Source organism: Gymnoscopelus braueri (genome assembly GCF_963280865.1).
Source record: "Gymnoscopelus braueri genome assembly, chromosome: 6".
Taxonomy (NCBI): domain Eukaryota; kingdom Metazoa; phylum Chordata; class Actinopteri; order Myctophiformes; family Myctophidae; genus Gymnoscopelus; species Gymnoscopelus braueri.
The window spans coordinates 25,027,127-25,050,048 of NC_137607.1; the positions used below are offsets into that span (position 1 = coordinate 25,027,127).

At 43.1% G+C, this 22,922-nt stretch overlaps 1 protein-coding gene across 3 annotated transcripts; it reads left to right on the forward strand.

Annotated features, from left to right (window-relative positions):
- The first annotated feature begins 1,342 nt into the window (after positions 1–1,342).
- Positions 1,343–14,335, forward strand: atg4c (autophagy related 4C, cysteine peptidase). Of its 3 annotated transcripts, none has more exons than XM_080431699.1 (11): positions 1,343–1,507; positions 1,591–1,720; positions 2,432–2,515; positions 4,100–4,330; positions 6,736–7,078; positions 7,480–7,550; positions 8,157–8,353; positions 8,735–8,813; positions 10,025–10,101; positions 11,120–11,239; positions 11,812–14,335. In XM_080431699.1, exons 2-11 carry the CDS (start codon positions 1,645–1,647, stop codon positions 11,977–11,979), a joined length of 1,446 nt encoding a protein of 481 aa, XP_080287825.1. In that variant the 5' UTR covers positions 1,343–1,507; positions 1,591–1,644; the 3' UTR covers positions 11,980–14,335. The 3 variants fall into 3 exon arrangements, with proteins under 3 accessions (XP_080287825.1, XP_080287824.1, XP_080287826.1); XM_080431698.1 differs by having other exon boundaries at positions 1,606–1,720; XM_080431700.1 differs by having other exon boundaries at positions 1,606–1,720; positions 7,480–7,517.
- Positions 14,336–22,922: the final 8,587 nt, after the last annotated feature.

The window sequence follows — 22,922 nt, forward strand, 5'->3', positions numbered from 1 at the left end:
TAAGGTTAGGTTTTAGCATAGTTTTACTGAGGTTACGTTTAGGAATAAGGTTAGGTTTAGCATAGTTTTACTGAGGTTACGTTTAGGAATAAGGTTAGGTTGTTTTGGCACCGTTTTACTGAGGTTAGCTCAGGTTACGTTTAGGGAATACCAGGTGGCGACCGATACGAGGTCGCCGGATTTGCCCCGGGGCGACTGTGTTTTGGGACGAGCGTTTTGGTATTCAAGAGAACGGCTCTGGTTACCGTAACCATCGGAAATGAGCGCACAACAAATGTGAGAACACACCCAGTGCGCAGCATTCATTCCCACTGTACTGTACCTAGAGCCAGCCATGCCTCGTCGTACGACGGCGTCGCGCTACGAAAATAGCCGATCAACAAGCTCACAGAGCAATTTTTTGGATAGTTATATGTGTGTGTAGCCAATTATGTTGGAAATTATTCATGTGTAGCGATGAAAGACACACAGTTTCAGACACCCACCCAAGGCGGGGCATGGAGGTTTTAGAGCGGTGGTAATGGTATAATTACATGTCCTAAGGCTGTATAGGGAATCCTTCAGTTAACTGTCTGCACATACATTTCTTTTTCTTTGTTTCCACACTTTCTTTGGCAATGCAAACTTTATGTTTCTCAGGCCAATACAAAGCCCATTTGAATTGTTATGAATTATAAAGTCTAGAGCAGTAGACCATCGTTGGCTAGGCTTTACAGTCAGTACACAAACCATTGTGAGATGCGCCTTGGGCTTTTAGTGGTTAAACAGCCTTTTGCTTTGTACTGGAGAATGCGCCTGTTTTGTCATAACGAACAGCACAGGCAAGAGGGGTCTTTGCTTTAGCACCAGTGTTGCCAGGTTCTGCGAGAGAAACAAGCAACCAGTTCTACGAAAACAAGCCCAAAGACCACATGACTTGAGCACTTTAAACCTATATGATATCCATAGGCTATTTGAAAATAGCAGATCTACAAGCTCACTACGCCTCATATTTTCAAAACATTATTTCAAACATTCTAACACAAATGCTAGCTGTCACAAAACATTTTCATGAAAATATTTGAGAACCACTGTTTTAAATAATAATCAAATGTTTTGGAGGCAAGCCTAAATAAGCAAGTACAATTTAGAAACAAGCCCCAAAAGCCGCAACCCGCAACTAACCAACAAGCAACTTTACAGAAAAAGAAGCCCATTACAATAAGCCGACATGGCAACACTGGCTAACCATCAAAACGATCATTCCCAATCCCAGAATGAATGTTGCCCTGGTGGAAACACCGCGAGACTCCTTGTCTTCTTGACATGGCTTTTGTTTTTTTAACTTCCTCAAAATGTAAACATTGGCACTTGGCAGTGTGCTGTCAACTTGCCTCGCTAATCTGATAGACAAATGAGACAAATTGGGTCACATTCTCAGTATAAATGAATATATGTTCCTAACGAATGCGGTTACCAAGTAGCTGTAAACGTAATCCAGGACCGAAGAAGTTCTACTTGTCTTAAGGTACGTTATGTAAGTTAGTAGCTTAGCTAGTAGTAGTTGTCGTTACTTAAACTTTGCTTTTCAGTGGGGGATGAATGATACAGCTGTGTGTGTTGAAGGTTTCTTCTATGTAGGATGGGTCCTGATCCTTGGTCCAAATGGAGAATAAAGGGAGCGACGACGTGGAAAAAATGAAGACAAAGGTCTTGTCAGCGTGGCACAATGTCAAGTACAGTAAGTGCACAGAATACAGTACAGTTTGTTAAAGGACACAATAAACAACACAATCCTGCTGCTCTCTGTCCTAGTTTTCTTCCCTCGTTTCTCGTATAGATATAGCTCCATCCCACTAGTAATGGCAATACTTTTGAGTAACGTTTCAAATCATCTAAAACTGTTAAAACAAGATACATTTCCCCCATATAAAGGTACACTGAGAGGGTCAGTAGAACAGAAGCCTGAATACATGTATTAGGCTATAAGTAATATTAATCATAAATAATAGCAATATTATTCTTCCCAGGCTTAAAACATCTCACTGCACTGTTGATGATATGCAAAGGCATCACATGTACTGTAACTGTAGCACATGACAGCCAGATAAGAGATAAGAATCAAACACTGTTGAGTCAGTCTTATTTGTTTTTTTGTATCTAGTCCATACTGACTTGTATGTAACCTTCCATCACATTACATTTGTGCTGCATTCAGGTATTAGTTCTCTGCAAAAAAAAAGATTATTTCTAATTCTTCCCAACCTCTAACTTACCCGGGCAGTTAAAGTGAAGACACTTTAACACAATTTAAAGCTGAGTCAGGGATTGAACTGAAAGCGTTTAATGTATGCATTTTATACATATACTAATAAAGAGAAAAGGGTGCATCTCACTCCGAGCAAACCATCCAATGACTAACTGCAGTGACTGTTGTTATTGTGTATTTTAGGTTGGGCTCTGAAATCAAAGACCTATTTCAGTAGAAACTCCCCAGTGCTTCTTCTGGGAAAATGCTACCATTTTAAAGTTGACGGTAGGCATACACACACACACACACACACACACACACACACACACACACACACACACACACACACACACACACACACACACACACACACACACACACACACACACACACACACACACACACACACACAAGACTGTATGACTTATACAGGCCTTTAGTATGGTTATGCCAAAACACACTAAAGCTCTAAGCATAATTTATCCATGTATGTCATGCAACTTGTCTCTTGACAAAAATAACTAGAAAGGTGAGCTCAAGGTGCAAATCTCCACCAGCAGGCATGCCCTAACAACAACACTTACTTAGGTCTCTCTATCTCTCTCTCACAAATTGGCGAGTTGTGACATAATCACCACAGTTGGCCCACAGAACGAAACATTTCAAGTTCCTTCATTGTCATTTCTATAGTACACACTCAGCGTATCTATGGGAGCAAAATATTTTTCTCCCTGTTGCAACATACAAGTAAACACTGACACGACTGTGAGCGTGCGGCGGCTGGGATGACGATCAGCATCTCCAAATCTGAGGCTATGGTTCTCAGCAGAAAGCTGATGGATTGTGCACTCCAGGTAGAGAATGAGACTTTGCCCCAGGTGAAGGAGTTTAAGTATCTCGGGGTCTTGTTCACAAGCGAGGGGAGGACGGAGCAGGAGATCAGCCGGAGAATCGGAGCAGCCTGAGCGGTGCTGCAGTCGCTGAACCGCACTGTTGTGACGTAAAAGAGAGCTGAGCTAGAAGGCAAAGCTCTCGATATACAGAGCAACCTTCGTTCCTACTCTCACCTATGGTCATGAATCATGAAGTGTGGGTCATAACCTAAAGAATAAGATTGTGGATACAAGCATCTAGTACGGATGCCTCCCGAGCGTCTCCCTAGGGAGGTCCTTGCTGCACGTCCCACTGGGAGGAGACCCCCTGGCAGACCAAGGACCAGATGGGGGGACTATATCTCCACACTGGCTGTGGAACGCCTTGGGATCCACCAGGAGAAAGTGACTAATGTTGCTTGGGACAGGGAAGTCTTGAGCTCTCTGTAGGAACTGTTGCCCCCGCGACCCGATTCCGGAGAAGCGGTTGAAGATGGATAAATGGATGGGCTAAAACTGAGTGTAAATAATTAAGAAACTTCCAAAATCACTGCCTAGCAGAGGGCGGCCCAGCATGTTAGGTTGGTGATATGATTTGTTTTCAAAGCAGTGGGCGTAGGTTTGTTAGTGGCCATTCTCGCTCATGTGCTTGCCCATATATTGAATTTTGATGTCCCCAGACGTATCAGAAGGAAGAGATCTCTGATCGTCTGGCTACGCGATACTACATCATGCATGTCTTTGATTGCTAGTTCTGGGCCATAGCTTCGTGGGACGCTTATCCCATAGCCTGAAGGAGGGACGTGCAAAAAATTATTGCAAGAATAATTGCAAGAATAATTGCAGAGCAAACATCACGTTCGCTCTGCAATTATTCTTGCAATAATGTTTTGCAAGAATTGGCTGGCAGAGATCAAATGAGTTGAAAATGTGTTATTTTCGCCGAGTGAATTTACTGTATTTCTTATACAGTGTCTGCTGCATTTGTTTATGTCAGATGACGACAGCCCTACAGAGTGCTATGAAGCCTCCGATGAGGACCTGGTCATAATGGGGAACGCGGAGGCATTTCGTAGGGACTTTGCCTCCCGCGTGTGGCTCACTTACAGAGAGGAGTTCCCTCCGCTCCCCGACTCCACCCTTACCTCTGACTGTGGCTGGGGCTGCATGCTGAGGGCCGGCCAGATGATGCTGGCTCAGGCACTGGTACTGCAGTTCTTAGGCAGAGGTAAGTATCATACTCTGTACATGCTCAGTGTTCAACTTTAACTCCAAGAGTGTCTAAATGTAACCAAATGGACCCCTAAGGGTTTGATGGACCTTCCTTCATCACAATTACTTTGCCTGTAAATAACATTGCTTTATGCAAGTCATAAGTTGGTGGTTCCAACGGTAAATACATTTTCTTGTGTTGCAACAGAGGCTATATAAAGTTATAACTCTCATAATGCTAAGACAATGTGGTCTCGAGTCTAGAGCCTTCATTAGAGCATAATAAAAACTTTGTGGGACACACCTCTTTTTTGTTGGCAGAGGTGAGTATAATGGTTTACTCCCTTTTGTAGTTAATGGGAGTAACCTGTTCTTGATGGCTTGGGTGTATTCATCTGATATTCTGGTTTCTTTAGGCCTAGCTAGTTATTTTACACTTTTTATTTCCCATGTATTTGAACTCACATACAATAGACCTAGAAACACCTGTGTGTGTGCGTGTGTATTGGATATGTGTAATATGGTAGGCCTGCACCAGGCCTGTTTAGGCGTGTCATCTGCACTGCATCTACTTTGATTTGAGCTAGTGATGTGTAGTTCACAAACAAATCTTTTAGGTGAGGGACTCACCTGTTGAGTGCATGGGTGTGTTACAGCCTCATTTAAAAAAGAAAGGTTATTCTAGACATGTAATATTTATTCAAGCACGGAAACCCAAACAAACCAGTTTGTCCAGCAGGTGGAATGAATTAAAATAATGTCAGGATACTTCAGTAACACCATACAGGACTTTTTGCAATGCTCTTTGAATATTTCTCTGGTTATCGACCACCATTCTAGAGGAATTCATAATAGTAAGACTTTGCTGTTCTGTCTTTATAAGACTCTTGATTAGGTCACATGCTTGCTCCAGTTCCTCACACTCAACATGCAATTGAATGAATGTTGACATAAGACTCAAGATGAGCAATAGTGTAATAGCTGTTGTCTGTGGAGAGTTTATAAGCCCACCCACACACACAGTAAAATCCTCAATGTTAATTTAACTCTGTATACATACTGTATGTACACTACACACTCAGAGTTACAAATGGATAAATTAACACTGAGGAGTAGGTGCATTACTGTGCAGTAGGTCAAAGTAGACAGTGTGCGTTTTAATGCAGTCATTTAGAAAACAATATTTAAAACGTGTTCTTCTGTCAAATCGGAAGGAATGAAAGATTTCCCGATAAAATGACTAATGGCCACTTAAGTATATTTATTGATCAATTTCATTTTCATTCACTTTGAATCAAGGTCATTATCTTAATATCTCAGACTTCACTGTCCTCTTTTATAGCTAGGACCACTCCTACCCTCATCACCTTAGGTGCCCACCCTGTTGGTAGGGCTAAGGCACTGTAAAAGTGAAATAGTGGTTCACTCTGCTGCCTATAATTGGACTATTTCACAATAGAATGTCCCCATTTCCTTATTGAAGCACACACTAACTTGTATCTGTTAAGGCTAAAGATTAAAGATTAAAAGTTTAATTTGACAAGTTCCGAAAGAGCCTTACTGCTTAAGAGAGAAATTCCTGATTGGACTTTTATAAAGGTATTTTGCAATAGTTAATGTCTTCAATGATCAAGTTCAAAAACCCTCCAATGGAACCAGTCAATTAATTCCTTCATTACTTTCTAGTTGTGAGAGCACATTTAGGAAGACCAGAGCCATTTGGGACTGTGAAGTATAAACTTTCAGTTATGATTTACTCAAGCTATTTTCTAAGGCTGTGCTCGTATAGATCACTCATGCTCATGTTGAAGGGAATGATATAGATTTTTTAAAGCTTATTTCTTCGTCCTTTGTTTTACAGAATTGGTAGGTTGTACACATTTGTTAGTAATTAATACTGTGTTAATCAAATTAATCCACTCAGTTTACTTCCATAAGCTGTAATAACTGCAAGAATAAACAATATAACTGTGATTTTGAGAGCAATGGATTCAATTATCTTTGGTTGCAACTTGCTCAAGTTTTGTGAACAAATGGTAATAGAGGGCTATTGCTAATTAGAGACAAAATCATGTGTTATGGCTTATCAATATTTTTGGCTCCTATCTGATATTATAGGTTTGATGTTAGGATCATAATCACAATCTACACCAATGTGCTATGCATATATTGTGGCCTTTGATACTTGTTTTAAAATACAGGGTTGAAAAAAGCTGGTAGCGTTTAGGTGTTAGCACAAAGTGCAGTACCTCAAAAATATATTTTGGAAAATAAACCCCTCTTCTCAACCTTCTTGGCAGTAATTACAATGAATTGTGTCTATTAAAATGCATGTGTTATCTGGCAGTTTAATTGTAATACTGATAATTGTTTTGGTGTTTTGTATTTTTTGCATGTGATTAATTTATCTTGTTCCTCCAGACTGGACCTGGTCGGAGGCGCTGAACCTCCAGCCTTTAGATACGGAGACATGGACCGCCAGTGCAGCCAAGCGCCTGGTGGCCACTCTGGAGGCCTCTCTTCCGGGGTCTCCCAGTGCCTCCAACCCTGGGCCGCTGCCCGCGGGACTGCAAGTCCCTGCCCAGGGGGCTGCAGAGGAGGCCGATGCCCACCTGAGGGAGGTCTACCACCGCACACTGGTGTCCTGGTTTGGCGACACCCCCTCAGCTCAGCTGGGCCTCCACAGGCTGGTGCGGCTAGGCCTGGTGCTGGGGAAACAGGCCGGGGACTGGTACGGACCTGCTGTTGTAGCACATATCTTCAAGTGAGTTTAATTAAAAAAGGAAGCAAATGGTTTAATCTAAAAAGTAACTGCGATATTAAAACCTGCATATGCACATGGCTCTGGTTTGAATCAAACCAGAGATGTTGAAACCATATTATGGTCAAACAATCCATTCTCCCAGCAGTAGGATCACATTATTTCAAACAAACTGAAGCTTTGTGCTGATCTGACAGCACTTTGCTTTTTAATTCGGTTACAGTGAAGTCTCCATGGGATCCGACCAGTGATTTAACATCAATACTACTATGTGTTTATGCAGAAAGCTCCTAATATTGAATTAGCTGTAATAATCTGTTTGCCGAGTGCGGACGGTGATTATGTTTGGAGTGTCGATTATGAACTGCTATCTCTCTTCCTTCCACTCTCACTCAATCTTTTAGGAAAGCTGTAGAAGAGGCAACAGACCCTGGCCTGGCAGGTATAACTGCCTATGTCTCCCAGGATTGCACAGGTATGAAAGATGATCCTGCTACTGGCAGAGAGAGGTTCTGGGCACAACGCCCAAACTGACCGTTCATTATTAGCAGCTCTCCTACTGCTGGGAGACTAGAGCAAGGCAAGGCTCATCCTGTCCATTCTCCAACAAACACACCCGTCTTAAATCCACTGCCATCCGCTCCAACCTCTTCTTAACCCCAATAACATGGCTTGTGATGAAAGGCCTTCTTCTCAATGGCGGGCGTGCGTGCGTGCGTGTCCGGAGTTGAAGTCCAGAGTGCCTGTAGTGCACTTCTATTGGAGAGCAGAGTAGATCATTACATTATAAATCAGGGTGTACACACAACAGGTGACTGTAGGTTGAACGTTTGATATTAGAAATCAACAGGACCACTGTGTACAGTAAGCATACGATTGAAGAATGTATACTTATACAGTATATACTCATAAAGTTTTTAATTAGGTTTATATTTAAATAATTGGACATGGATGATGACAGAGGCAGAAAAACGGATTGACAAACAGACATAGAAACTGACATAACAGACTGACAGACAGGGCAAACATACCGACAAATGCCCCCCCCCAATCTGACCTTTGTGCTATTGATCCCGCACAGTGTACAGTGGCGATGTCATTGATAGCCACAGGGCAACAGGGGTGGGGCAGGAGTCTGCTGGGAGGTCAGATGAGCCTCCATCAAATAGCCAAGACCCCACCCCTTCCCCCGTGGGGGGGAACCGAGCCGTCATCATTCTCATTCCAGTACGTCTGGGTGGGGAGAAGACCAATCCTGTTTACTTTAACTTTGTTAAGGTAAGAGAACACAATTTTGATTTGATATTGTAATACTATAATATTTATTATAGGGTAGTGTAAACATTTCTTATTCAATTTAACATAGGTAACAAGTACACCTGTAAACCAAGGCGCCAAGAGCAATAAACAAAAGTATAAGACCCAGTGTAAATAACGCAAAGAAACAAGTTATCCCTGGGGAATTATTGGATTCAGTGACTTGTCATACTGTGATTTCAGGAAGAATAAAGCCGCTGAACCGTAAGCCTGACTTATACTTCGTTGCCAGTGTCGCACACCGAAAATAGCCGATCTACAAGCTCACAATGCGTCACGAACGACGGAGTATAAGCGTAAAGCATTCACACTTTCTGTTGTTTTTTCTATGTCTGTCTGTAGAGCATACTGAGTCTAGAGTACTGCATAGGCATCATTGGAGGGAAGCCTAAACAGGCCTGCTACTTTGTAGGATTTCAAGGTGAGTTTTGCCTTAGAGAGAGAGAGTGAGTGAGTGAGGAGAGAGAGAGAGAAAGAGAGAGTGGAGTTGGTGTGAATTGGAGATTATCTTGCATAATATACCCACCTTGTATAAAGAGACAAAGTAAGTTAATGCATTCCTGTTTGCATGAGAAAAGCGGAGAGGAGGGGAAGTGGGACGCCATGTGAAGCAGCGCTTATTTTATTCTCTCTGACCCATCAAAGCCTCACCCATTTATCACAAGTAAACCTCCCAAGTTGTGAGTCAGTAATTGATTTCCATAGGAGGCATGCATAAATTTAATCCGGGGCTCCCAAAGTGAGCCACTCTCCATCACCTTCAGCAGCCGGGAGGAACCTTCAGTTGTACATCTTGGCAGTCAATATTTACGCATTTACATTTTTACCAATTTGAAATACATCGGCGGGATGATGTCTAAATGACAAGCGATACATTCTCCCTGCCAAGGCGCGGCGCGGGCCCAGCGCTGCATTTATCATATGCAAATGGCCCGAATATAATTGCGTGTTTGTAAAAGTAATTCCCCCACACAAAAATTAAATGACAGCCCCTTTTTTTTGCCAGCGTAAAGAATGTGCTTGTACAAACGCATCTGATTATGCAGAATTTAATCCACCCTGGTGGATATTAACCCATTGAGACCTGAAGCCGATTCTACATGTCTCCTAAATCCCAACAGTTTTCTGAAAAACTTATGTTTCTATATCAGCGGTGCTCAATCTTTTTCATGTCAAAGACCCCCAAAATGATATGTATTTGGCCACGGACCCCCATCAAAATATTTTGTTCCAGGGACCCCCAGAAGCAAAAATTTGAGTTAAAAATATTCGCTTTAAAAATATATATATTCAAAGATTTGCACTCATTTTCACGATTTTTCAAAAATAGCAGATCTACAAGCTCGTAGCGCGGCACTCGGTGCCGCGCTATGAGCTTGTATATCTGCTATTTTTGAATAGCCTAAGTGTAAAATAATGCTTTTTAGCTCAAATCTAAAAATGACACAGTTCCAGGTCTTAATGGGTTAAAAAGCAGCAACCTTCTGGGAGGCATATTTGACGCAAAGAAGCCCAACAGTAGGCCCAAGCGGGATGACTTTGAGCTGCTCTGCATAGAAATTGGAGAGAGGCGCGTTTTTGTAATAATCCGATGTTTTTTTGAATAACTTGTCTTTTGTTTTGTCCTTGCAGATGACAGCTTGATTTACATGGACCCTCATTACTGTCAGTCTTTTGTGGATGTCAGCACCAGCGATTTCCCTCTCCGGGTAATGTGAAATTACACAGACGAGCTGACTGAGGCCCCCAGTAATGTGAATTTAATAGTTTCTGTTAGTACTTAAGGGTATGAATCTTAAAGCAGCCCCTCTGCTCAATTACCAAGTCCCTCACTGCTGATTTATTTGCTGCTCAGAATGTGCGATGCTGCTGCTTAAGAGAAATATGGTAAATACAGGATCAGGTATAGTTGAAGCTGAATATTTCAGGACCAATACATAAAAAGCAGCATTAATCAACACCGTTGTAGGCTTTTCTTTTCATGCTTTTGGATGCTGGGGTGTACAGTGTGACAACACTCCAGAGTTGTAAATATGTGTATACCGCGACAGCAGAAAAATAGGATTTCATTTTTCAAATAACCAGAAGAGGAAATCCTACACAACTTATTTAACCCATTAAGACCGGGAACGCATCTGTGTCATTTTAAGATTTTTTTTGCTATATAAAAAAAACGAGTGCCGCGCTATGATCTTGTAGATCTGCTATTTTTTTTTAAACGTGAAAATGTGTGCAAATCTTTAGTTTGAATATATATACCTTTTTAAAGCGAAAGTTTTAAACTATTTTGTTTTTTTACTTATGTTGCTATATTATCAATGGTTTTCAAACTTTATCATGTCAAGGACCCCCAAAATAATATGTATTTGTCCGCGGACCCCCTCCCATCTAAAAAATATTTTGTTCCAGGGACCCCCAGAAGCAAAGATTTGAGTTAAAATATTTGCACAAATGTTCACGATTTTTCTAAAAATAACAGATCTACAAGCTCATAGCGCGGCACTCGGTGCCGCGCTATGAGCTTGTATATCTGCTATTTTTGAATAGCCAAAGAAATCTTAAAATGACAGACATGCGTTCCCTTCCCGGCCTTAAAGGGTTAATATTGATGCAGCCAGCAATTGCTGTGCTCTGCACTTGATGTGTTATAGCCCAGCCTTTCTGTTACCATAAATACTATTTACACATTACGCACTATTCACACATATTTTCTCCCTTTTCATCTAGTCATATCATTGCCCGTCACCAAAGAAGATGCCTTTCAGTAAAATGGACCCGAGCTGCACCATAGGTTTCTATTCCAAAAGTGTCCAAGACTATGAAAGAATTAGCCAAGAGCTGTCTAAGGTAAGTGTAGAGACCATCACAACTCCACATTTATACCAATCATTCATCCACTACCACCATTTCAGATGGTTATTTCACATCCAAGAGAATGGTAGGGGGAAAGGGTTTGAATATAGTTCAGTGGGTCTATAATGTTATACTATAAGCATACAGCTTAGGCCCTAGTTAGTATAATCAACCAGCAGGTGGCACCATTTAGCCACGTATCTAATGGGGATCAGTGCTCAAACACATTTGGCAAATTGACCAGAATCAAGACACCATGGGCTTCCTGACTAAAAACGTCTGTCATTCATGCTCATTGTCTGTATTTTAGTGTGTTACAACATCCAGTCATTGGTGGTGAAAGTAGATGGCACCCAGCTTTATTAAATGGCAAACATTCGGCAATCTACAAGCTCACAACGCGTTGCAGTGCAACATAATTATGAGCTTGCAGATCGCCTAACTCCTGCAAAGATATTTAGTGTAGAAGGAAAGCAGGAGGTGGCTTAGTATAGACCACTGAGAGACTGCGGTCAAGTATATACGGTTTAAGTGGTTAAGATTTTAACAATTTTTCCTTATGTCAGGTGCTGCAACCATCAGCAAAGGAGAAATACCCGGCATTCACTTTCATGCAAGGTCACAGCAGAGATTATGACCTGTGTGGAGGCCTGACCCCAGAGAAGAAGGAATGGCCTTTCATCCATACCCCAAAGAGAGTGACTGCCACTACTGGTGACTTTGTCCTGCTCTGACCACTGACTGAAGGCCATGGACAATGATTGTCCATTGTCAGTGAACTGTGAGACGCCGCTGCCAAAGACTTGTCAAATGTTGTGGCATTGACGTGTCTGCTACTTTTCAAACGCCAATGATTCACTGTTTACTGCCTGGAACTTTGTCGCCAAGCACTTGTTGCCAAATATGTTTCACAACATGACTGTAAATGAGACCGTTTTGCATTGGGTAGTTTCTGAGTCCTGCTGATGTGTGTGTGTGTGTGTGTGTGTGTGTGTGTATATACATACATACATACATACATACATAGTATATATTTTACTGTTCCGTAAAATGTCTGAGGAAGAGAGACTGGTATTTATCTGGTATTTATCAATTACCTTAGCAGTCGGAGAGCACTGATCGACAGCCAGTTGTGCTCTTTAGATAATAATAAATCATTCTCAAAAGGACTGGGTCACGATCCTAGATCAGCATCGTCACTCTGAAGGGCTTTGTAAAGTGACGACAACCCTGCTGCAGAACACAGTTCCGGAGATTATGTTGCACCCGTTACAATGTATTAGTGAAGAACCTGTATGACACCTTGATGTTTACAGGACAATGATGTTGTGTTTGTCAGAGGAGATAAGAAACTTAGTTAACCCATTCAATCTGGCAACGCATCTGTATCATTTTAGATTTGGAGCTATAGCCATTATTTTATACTTTGGAAATAAAAAAATTGCAGATATACAAGCTCACAGTGCGGCACTCGGTGCCGCGCTATGATCTTGTAGATCTGCTATTTTTGAAAAATCATGAAAATGTGTGCAAATCTTCAATCGGAACAAAGTATATTGAGATGGGGGTCCGCGACCAAATACATATTTAAAAATACAATTTTGGGGGTCCTTGACATGAAAACATACGGTTTTCAGAAAACTGTTAGTATTTAAAAGACATTTGTATGCGTTTCCGGATTGAGTGGGTTGAGACACTCTCCCAAGAAACAAAAACAGAGTTATTTCTAAGACCCTCAGATACTTCCACAGCGGAAGTTTATTTTCTTTCTCTCTTAGCAATAATTTATGATTTACGGTGGTGTGTTGAGAATGACTGATTGTGTGTTTGTCATCGTGTTGATTTTCTTGCCTGTTTAGCAAACACTTTGAGAATGCCCCGTTTCAACAGGATAGTGTTTGAAGAAGGGTAAACATACGAGATGTGATATTACGTACACAATTTGTAAATGCTAAAAAATGATAAATGGTGCATTTATATAGCGCCTTTATCCAAAGCGCTTTACAATGTGACACACACACACACACACACACACACACACACACACACACACACACACGCACACACACACACACACACTCTGATGGCCATGGAAGGCACCAACCTGCTCATCTGGTGCAGTTAGGGGTTCATTGTCTTGCTCTATTTCGACACAAAGCCAGGAAGAAGCCGACGATCGAACCGGTAACCTTGCCGTTCCCAAACAGCCACTTTACCCCCTGAGCCGCCGTCTAACCAACCCCTACTGTACTGTACATAAACTCCCACTGAGAGAAAGTTGCTGTTTACAAAACTAATATACTGTATCTACTGTACACCATCTGTAACGGTATTATAAAAAACACTCACTGGGACTCTGTGGGGGTTCATATGGATTAGCAACCAATCCTTTCTGCCTAATTTATGCTCTGTCGTATGACAACGTCGCAGACTGATCTAGTGCAGTCCAGACCTAGTGCGATGCCTTGTTGTGAGCTTATAAATCTTCAATTTTCGGTCTGCAACGCCGTCATATGATGAAGTACAAATCGGGCTTTAGAATAAGTCGGAGGAGAAATGTTAATGGTGCTTTGGAGTTTTATGTTTTTTCATTATTACTACATTATTAGTATTGTGTGTTATATCCAAAACAACTCTTTCAACAAATGTATTTGTAATTGCTGTCCTAACATTTCTTATTTTGCTCCATTGCTGTTAGATTTGTGACTTTTTGGACAATTTTTACAATAATATGTATAAGATATTCAAAGGGTGACGGGTAAAATCTATTGCTGCACTCACAATAACACTTTCATAATAGCTATAGCTTGGACATAGAACTTTAAGTACATGATGTTCCCATAGGCTACCAATTAAATTCTAACCCAATAATTTGAATGGTTACAATGTAAGATTATCTTGGAGTTTCAATGTTGTCCATTCAAACATGTCAGTGTGATATGGGCAGTGATTGTGAAGCATTCATAGCTGTTTTTGAACATTGATTTTCTACACTTGGCCAAATTTTATTTGCATCACTAAATGTATGATAAATTAATAATTTTTTACACTGCTGTACAGCAAAAGTTGAATAAAATCAATACATTTGAACTTGCTGTTCGGTCTGCTGCACTTGACGAATTTAAGGACACCAAAGAAAGAATTTTGTTTGTCTCATTTTCAATGCTAAATGCAAACTTCAGTGATGTGTTGAAATGTATTCAATCCCCTTTTTTCTCCCAGTCAAATGTAGTAGATTAAAACTAATCGTACGTGCTAACCATCTCTACAGCCCATTAAACAGGGACCGGAAAAAATGTGACCCAGTGACACTGGCTGCGATTGTGTCCGCCTGCGAAGGAAAAGAAAATATCCTTGTGTGCAATGCTCTGTTGCCATGGCTAATCTGTCTGTTGCCCCCTTAGTTTGAGCAATGCTGGACTGTTTTCCCGTACAATACAAATTCTTGTATTATGATGAGCCTGGCTCTGGGCGAGGGTCCCGCTTTTTAAGGGAGGGAAGTGTCCCCCAACTGTGGGGGGAGGAGGGGGAGGGGGGGGGGGGTGCCAGGGGTGCAAGGGTGAGGATGGATGGATGGACATAGAGAGTAGAAGAATCCCTTATCTGTTCTCATCAACATCACGGAGAGAGCCATTGACCGAGCACATAAAGGCATCATTTAGATCCCCGTCTGATCGTCGTCCCATGGCTGTTTTTAGTAGACGACCGGCCCGGCCCGGCTGTGCAGGATAGAGCGGGATCATCAAGTATGCAGCCAAAAAGGACCGGCGACATTCTGATGCCATAGAAGAAGGAAAGGGTTGCTTGGAAAAGAGGAAGGGTTGGATGTATACTTAGTCACGTGCCGTGTCGCGCACCGAAAATAGCCGATCTACAAGCTCCACAACCCATTGCATCACGACGCATTGTGAGTTTGTAGATCGCCTATTTTCAGTGTGTGACACAGCCGTGCGACCAAGTATACAACTGGCTTTAGGGTTGAAGGAGAGGAGGGAGGCAGACTGCGGGAGCAGGGAGAAGCGTTTTGGGGATTTTTCTTTTACCAGGGGACATGAAAGAGCGTTTGTGCTGGGGGCCACAGGCCACTTTGAGGGTCGCCTGTGTTCACCATGTATTTACAGGCACATATGAATATTTGATTAATGAGTCACAGGCTCCGGGGAAATGCAATAAGCGGGTAGCGGCTTTTACAAAGTGGGCCTCGCTCCCTCCCCCCTCCTTTCTCTACCACAGTCGCAGACGACACACATGCACACACACACACACACACACACACACACACACACCATGCCCTCCTGTTTAACACAGCTGCCAATAGTGTCATTGACATTGCGGATTCCTGAAAATCTAATCTGCAGCCGAGCAAATTCCTCACAAGAGAGGGAATCCATGAAAAGCATCCTTCTGTTCCAGAGCTGAGTGGATGGGTGTGGGGGGGGGGGGGGGGGGGGGGTCATCCACATGAGGAAATGGGCTGTGGCATGCAACCCTTAGGGCAACATGGAATCATCAACAGAAACAGGGATCAAGCAAGATTCTCTAGAGATTTTTACGAACACCAACATGTAGGTTCTAAGACTTCAACTGTGATTGGCTCTTTGAGCAGTAGAGAATTTGTGAAGAAAACAAGCAATTATAAAATAAACACTGAGGATTTTACAGTGTAGCTTGGGACTTTTCAAAAAGACCTCAAACAAGTTACAAACAAGACGTCACTTCGCTCGCGTTTCGATCTTGCAGATCTGTTAGTTTTGATGCGTTTGTGCAACGCTGTAGCATGATCAAGTAGCGCATTAATTTACGAAAAAACATAAAAATATGGAGGTAAGAGGTTTCTGCCCGATAGCGACGATATACTGTATGTTTTTAGTGGCGGCTGTAGCTGAGTGGATAGAGATGCCGTCTGGTAATCAGATGGTTACCATGTGTGTCAAAGTGTCATCCATCTGAGCAGCCATCAGCTGTTGGATTAGTAAGGTATCCAAAGATAATTTAGGTAAAATCCCCCAAAAATATAAAGTAAAGGGTCATGAAACCCTACAGGCTGATTTTGTAGTTTGTTTCCCAGTTCAGGTTAACCCATTCAATCCGGAAACGCATCTAATGTCTTCTGAATCCCAAGAGGTTTCTGAAAAACGTACAGTATGTTGCTGTATCATTGGTGCTCAAACTTTTTCATGTCAAGGACCACCCAAAATTATATGTATTTGGCCGCGGAACCCCATCTCAAAATATTTCGTTCCAGGGACCCCCCCCCCCCCAGAAGCAAAGATTTGAGTTACAAATGTTCACGATTTTTCAAAAAACAATAGCATATCTACAAGCTCATAGCGCGGCACATGAGCTTTATCTGCCAGAGTAAAAACTTTGAATAGCCAAAGTATAAAATAATGGCTATAGCTAAAATCTAAAATGACACAGATGCCTTCCTGCATTGAATGGGTAAAAAACTACAGATGCAAATTAAAAACATGACATGCTAGTCAGCTAGTCTAAGCAATGCAGCTGTATCTAATAACATTAACGATGTGTGTGTTGCAGTAGATTTAGGTGTGTCCAGAGCCACAGGTATGTCAATGCACACTGACACATCTAACATCATACCCATTATTCATTTGATTAGCTGCAGTTGTGTTGCTTACATCACTGGTTTCTCAAACGTTTTCCTGTATTTGGCTTCGGACCCCCCCATGCCCCATCTCAAAAATATTTTGTGCCGCGCTATGAGCTTGTATATCTGCTATTTTTGAATAGCCAAAGTATAAAATATGGTTAAAGTGGTTAAAATGATTGTGACGCTATATATAATTTTGCTGGGGACCCCCTGGTACCCCCCCAGGGCCCCAAGGACCCCTGGGGGGTGAGAACCACTGGCTTACATCACAGTGTATTATATCTGTCTTATGCAGCCTGCCATGTATTTATCCTGCTGAATTTGTTTGACCTGAATTGGAAAACAAACTCAAAATCAGCCTACCATTCCCCCTTAAGTTGTATGACGAATATAGAGAAAAGAATCAACAAGCTCACAGTCACAACCCATCGTGATGCGTTTGTAGAGATGTGAGATGTCCAAAATAGGGACACCAGGTTAAAAGTGGTTCATATACTAATACTACAATGTATATATATATATAACAGAGGAAAGAAAGCAATCCAGTTATTGTTGAATTAGAATGGCTATTAAGTGTCATTCTGAACCAGAACATACTTGAATGGTTGTTTAGCTGCAATGCTGCCTTAAAGGAGTAGTTCACCCAAACGATTACTTATTTTCTGTCAACTACACACCCCATGAAGCCCTGAATTCATGGAGATGTTTTTAGTTTATGTCCTATTCTGAGCCAATAATTTGATGAGCGGGTCATCGGTCAGTAGAAGACTCAGTAGGAGACTCCACCGGTCATCAAATTATTGGCTCAGGAATGCAACAAAAACATAAAAACCGCCATGAATTCAAGGCTTCATGGGGTGTGTAATTGATAGAAAGTAAGTCATTTTTTGGGTGAACTACTCCTTTAAGTCTTATCATGGATTTGGTGCAGTGCATAAGGTCCAGAAAGCTCAAAAGTTAACCTAGAGCAAAGATAGCTGTGGGCTATACCTCTCTGAGCCTCTTTCATGGTCCTCTAAAAATGCTCAGGTCCTTGGGATCCTCCACCGGTGACGGCCTGGATCAGAACATGATATATGACAAAGGGAACAAAACATCAACTGGAATTAGATCTAACAGAAAGAGAAAGGCACAGGGAAAGCATGTGTGTGTGTGTGTGTGTGCGTGTGTGTGTGTGTGTGTGTGTGTGTGTGTGTGTGTGTGTGTTTGTGCGTGCCCGCTTACAGTACGTGCGTGTGTTCACTTCATGGGCATTTTTTTGTACGTCAGTTAGTTTTTTTTTTTACAATTTTCGCCCCATCGTCATAAGTCATGTAAATTGATGTGGTGTGAGTGTGTGTAGGTTATAAACATATATTGGTTACGTGCAAGCCATTCCAACTCTCAGGTGTCTGGGGGCCATGCCACCCCTTTAGTACCCACCCTGTCTTCACACCAGGTGCAGGGGGCACTAGATTTATGCACCCCGCGAGCCCTCGCCCACCCCTATGGAATGCCGTGCATCTTCAAACAGGTACCTCACTTTGAAATCTCATCTTGGCGTGATAAGTCTACACTGGCTAAATATATCCGGCTCCTGAATGGCAGCCGTCCCTGCCGTCCCCTCAGAGCATAAATACCCCCTGTGCTGCTGGCGAACTGCATGCATTCGCAGTCCGCCTATGCATCTGCTCCACTTGTCTCCACCCGTCTCCTTTCCCTCTCTCACCCCCCTGTCCCATATACTTGAAGGCTCCTAGAAGAAGTGCTGAGACACTGAATGCCTCGCACATCTCTTCTGGGCTGGGGCCAGGCAAATGTCATGATGAGGCACAACCAGCAACACCTACTGTAGAGGAATCAAACGGGACCAAAGCTTTCGGAGACTATACCCTGCTGTCATTTGGACCTCTATACTGCACATAAAAGTCAATTATTTTCAACACTGTCAGAGTTAAATTAACACTCAGGATTTTAACGTGCAGTTCTTCCACTTTGTTGTCCAATGGTGACCCACTTAGAGATGACGCTACCCCTGGTTCTAATCTGTCAAATGCTGGGAATGTAGTTAACACCCCAGTTAATAACAAGGAGGCCTGTTTTGATGGCAAGAAAAGTGTTCTGCTTCCGTGCTTTTGCCATGGACTGCCACTGTTTGCAGTCAAATTATTTACCAACAAATTAGTCATAAACATTAAGTGCTAAGTGGAATACGGTTATATGAAATCATCTGTGAAATCCGATTTTCCTTTAGATCTCTGACGCGAGCCTGACATATTGTAATTCCGCTGATTTGCTCAACTTCTGCGCGGCTTGGTGACTCGTCCATTCGTTTCAGAGTTGTCTCCCTCTTCTTCGCAGAGAGAGGGGTGTTCCATGGCAGGGACCCAAAGCAAAGCTCCTCGCCCGGTGTTGGCTGACCTCACCTGGGCTGTGACAACAAGAAGGGCACTGGAGTTAACATTTAGATAACGGATGTGTGTGCCGCTTTCGATTTCCATTTTCCCGGTGACAGCGAATCTCGGGAGCACGTCTCTCGGGGGGGGGGAGCACTCCGCCGTTCCCCGTGTCTCAGGGGTGATGCGGAGGAACGCCGAAATTCCTCATTCCGCCTCTCCTCTGAGGCATGGCCGGCCCTCTGTCAGCTTTTGCTAACCAGATGCATCCGAAACAGGCACCGTGGCTGAAGGCAGGGGATATTGCCTGCTATGTAGCTGTCGGCTTGGCTCTCAGTGCAAGCCTGTGTTGAATGGGGAAGCTTTGTGTGTGTGTGTGTGTGTGTGTGTGTGTGTGTGTGTGTGTGTGTGTGTGTGTGTGTGTGTGTGTGTGTGTGTGTGTGTGTGTGTGTGTGTGTGTGTGTGTGTGTGTGTGTGTGTGTGTGTGTGTGGGGGGGGGGGTATCTGGTATCTGTCTGTCTGTGTTCTGTGTATGTGTGTGGCAGCATACGATGTCTGATGCATGGCTACAGTAGGTGCGCATGGTGTGTGAATGTGTTGGAACTTGGAAGACAGTTTTTGTAATGTGTGCGTGTATCACAGATTTAGAAGTCCACTCACACACACAAATGCAAACACCACGGGTCAGCTGAGGCTGTCCGTTATAGCAGCCCCAGTCCCTGCCGTGCCGTGCCATGGCATGAGAGCGATCTCCTGCTTTATAATGCCTACAACTTCTCATCCAAACCATCTTCTGCTAGTATTCACTAGTCCCTCTCCATCACAGATACGTGTGTGTGTGTGTGTGTGTGTGTGTGCGCGCGCGCGTGTGTGTGTGTGTGTGTGTGTGTGTGTGTGTGTGTGTGTGTGTGTGTGTGTGTGTGTGTGTGTGTGTGTGTGTGTGTGTGTGTGTGTGTGTGTGTGTGTGTGTGTGTGTGTGTGTGTGTGTGTGTGTGTGTGTGTGTGTGTGTGTGTGCGCGTGTGTGTGTGTGTGTGTGTGTGTGTGTGTGTGTTTCCCTGCAACCTCATCTCCATCTAAAACTCCTGCAGGCTCTGTGCACCATTATCATGCAGTCGCAATAAAACCCACAGTAATTAAAGGGGATCCAGCCATAATTGCCACAGTGAATCAACTTAATCAGCACCTGCGCTCAGAGTCAACCTGATGGTGCAATCTAACCTTTTAATACCCCAGGAATTAGAATTGTAAAAAATTATATGCGTGATAATCATTTCGTTTTTCAAAACTTTGAGTGGACAATGAGTAGACCATTGTCTAAGGCAAATATTAAAGCAGAGTAATTCTATGTGAGCGGAGAGAGAGAGAGAGAGAGAGAGAGAGAGAGAGAGAGAGAGAGAGAGAGAGAGAGAGAGAGAGAGAGAGACTTTAGGCTAGTGGAATTGTAAGGATGGCGAAACATCACAACTGATTACTGGTGTACATCAGCTGTTGGAGTTAGGGCCAAAGAAGTTGTAAATAGGTAGGGGAGGTAGATTTTACATTAACTAAGCCACTTTAATGCAGATGAACCTCACCAGACGTTTAATCCATGGGCTTAGCACTGACCACAAACTCAAAGCAACCAATATAAAATATAGCAAATTGTGATGTTCAACTTCAAATAGAATCAATCCTAAGAGGTTGCTTAAGAAACGTTCCAAAAAATCCAAATCAAAAGATAATCAAAACACAACAACATAATAAAAATGTTAAAACATTAAAAACTTCATGGTAAGCCAAAAGTAATGTAAAGGAGAGAAGTGTGTTAAGCACACAATATACAATAGAATAACAACCACGAAAACAACCACAGCTAACCACACGGCTAAAATCATGAATAAATTAACACACCCATTACTCTTGCACTGCTGCGCCCATGATCCTGTTGAAATATAGGTCTTTTCAACACATATACCTAATATAGTAAAAAAGAACATTTAAAATGATTCAGTGGCTTGCGTGAACACATTAATTTTCAGTACTAAAAATATATTTTTAAGCAGGTCTTAGACCCTACTTTTTCTTGTGTGGAATGCATAATGGATTCTTATCTAATCCATTATGGCCGCAGAAGAAAAAGGGAGAGCGAAGGGAGAGTCTTCAGTGGCAGCCACCCGGGGTTGTTCTTCTTTAAATGAAGTTTTAATAAAGAGCGACGGAAAGGCTGTTCAAGGTCAATTATCAAACTCTGCCCATGCTCTAACACTGCTCCCACATCCCTGTGCTTAGCTAACCATAATACGTTGTCAGTCATAGCCTGCTGATCTACACGTAAAAACGTCAGCTGCACGGATGAAGGCTGAACCTATCTATCGCAACGGCGCCGTCTGTGTTACGTTTACTGTTGACTATTTTTCCATCTGATTGGCACATAAGGTCACCACTGTCACAGACAAGGCAGATCGGTAGAGCCGACTGCCAGCCAACGTTCATTTGTCAGCGGCCCCCGTTGAAGAGGATATCTCTTTATGCATCAAGAATACGTTAAAAGTCACTGGGGGGGAGAGGTGGAGATATTAATTTCATCTGTCCGCGGCGCTCGCTCAGCGTTAAAAGTTGAAAGCCCCCCCTCCGCCCCCACCCCTTAACCCCACCCTCACACACGTCCCTTCCCTATTCCAAAGAGTGAGGTGGATTTAATGTACGGGGTGCTTATGAATACACTTATGTATTCATTTGAGCAATAAACGCCGGGCCGGCTCCCACACAGAAAAACAAACTGCCTCGCTTCCGGCGGCCATTGTAATTAAATGCCATGGATTGTCAAATTTATCGATCCCCCTCCCCTGACGTGGGCCTGAAGGATGTCTTGTACCATTTCCATATCTTTACCGGCCTCCCCTGCTAATGGGAGGCGAGGGACGGAGGGAGATGAGGGTCTGCTTGGCTAAATAGGACCTGGCTGTCACAGCATGCAGCTGTGGTGAGGGAGGATGGAGGTGGGGATAAATGTGAAACTAGGGGTGAGGGGATGTTGGGGTGTGGGGGGCTTGCATATGTCCTGAAGCAATATAGCCTCAGTGTTTCAGCCAGGCCTCTCTCTCTCCGCTCCCCCCTCTCTCCTAGAGCAGCTCTGTGTACAGATGGGCGTCTGACAGGCCTACAGCTGTTCTCCTAATTGTTCATTAAGTGTTCTATTGATTCCCTTATTCCGAGTACATGTGTCTTTCAGCCGCCGCTCTCCATGTGAAGTGGCAGATCACACACTACACACACGTATACACACACACGTATACACACACACAGACACAGACACACACACACACACACACACACACACACACACACACACACACACACACACACACACACACACACACACACACACACACACACGCGCACACACACACGCTCTGGCTTGGCCACGATGACAGGGCTGGCTGATGCCGAAAATGTGAGCTGCCACTTCCAATCCAGGGCCCCTCTCTGTGAGGGGCCCACCAGGGCCTGGAAAACAGAGCCGTGCTTGACGCACCAGGCTTTTATTTTCCAAACTTTTAGCATCAATCAATTAAAGTGCCGGCAGCAGCATGGAAAAATGTTTAATTCCTTGTTAAGCACCAACAGTCCCAGATTGCACCTGGCTGATAAGAGAGCTTCTGTGAGTCTATTAGATCCTGATACCCTTGTCTGATCACTGGGTGTTAG

What these genes read in the sequence shown, in the direction of transcription:
- atg4c (XM_080431699.1), top strand. Translation starts at nt 1,645, where the DNA reads ATGGAGAATAAAGGGAGCGACGACGTGGAAAAAATGAAGACAAAGGTC. An exon ending in ACTGCAGTTCTTAGGCAGAG is followed by an intron (nt 4,331 to 6,735) that starts GTAAGTATCATA and finishes TTGTTCCTCCAG; the next exon opens with ACTGGACCTGGTCGGAGGCG. An exon ending in CTACTTTGTAGGATTTCAAG is followed by an intron (nt 8,814 to 10,024) that starts GTGAGTTTTGCC and finishes TTGTCCTTGCAG; the next exon opens with ATGACAGCTTGATTTACATG.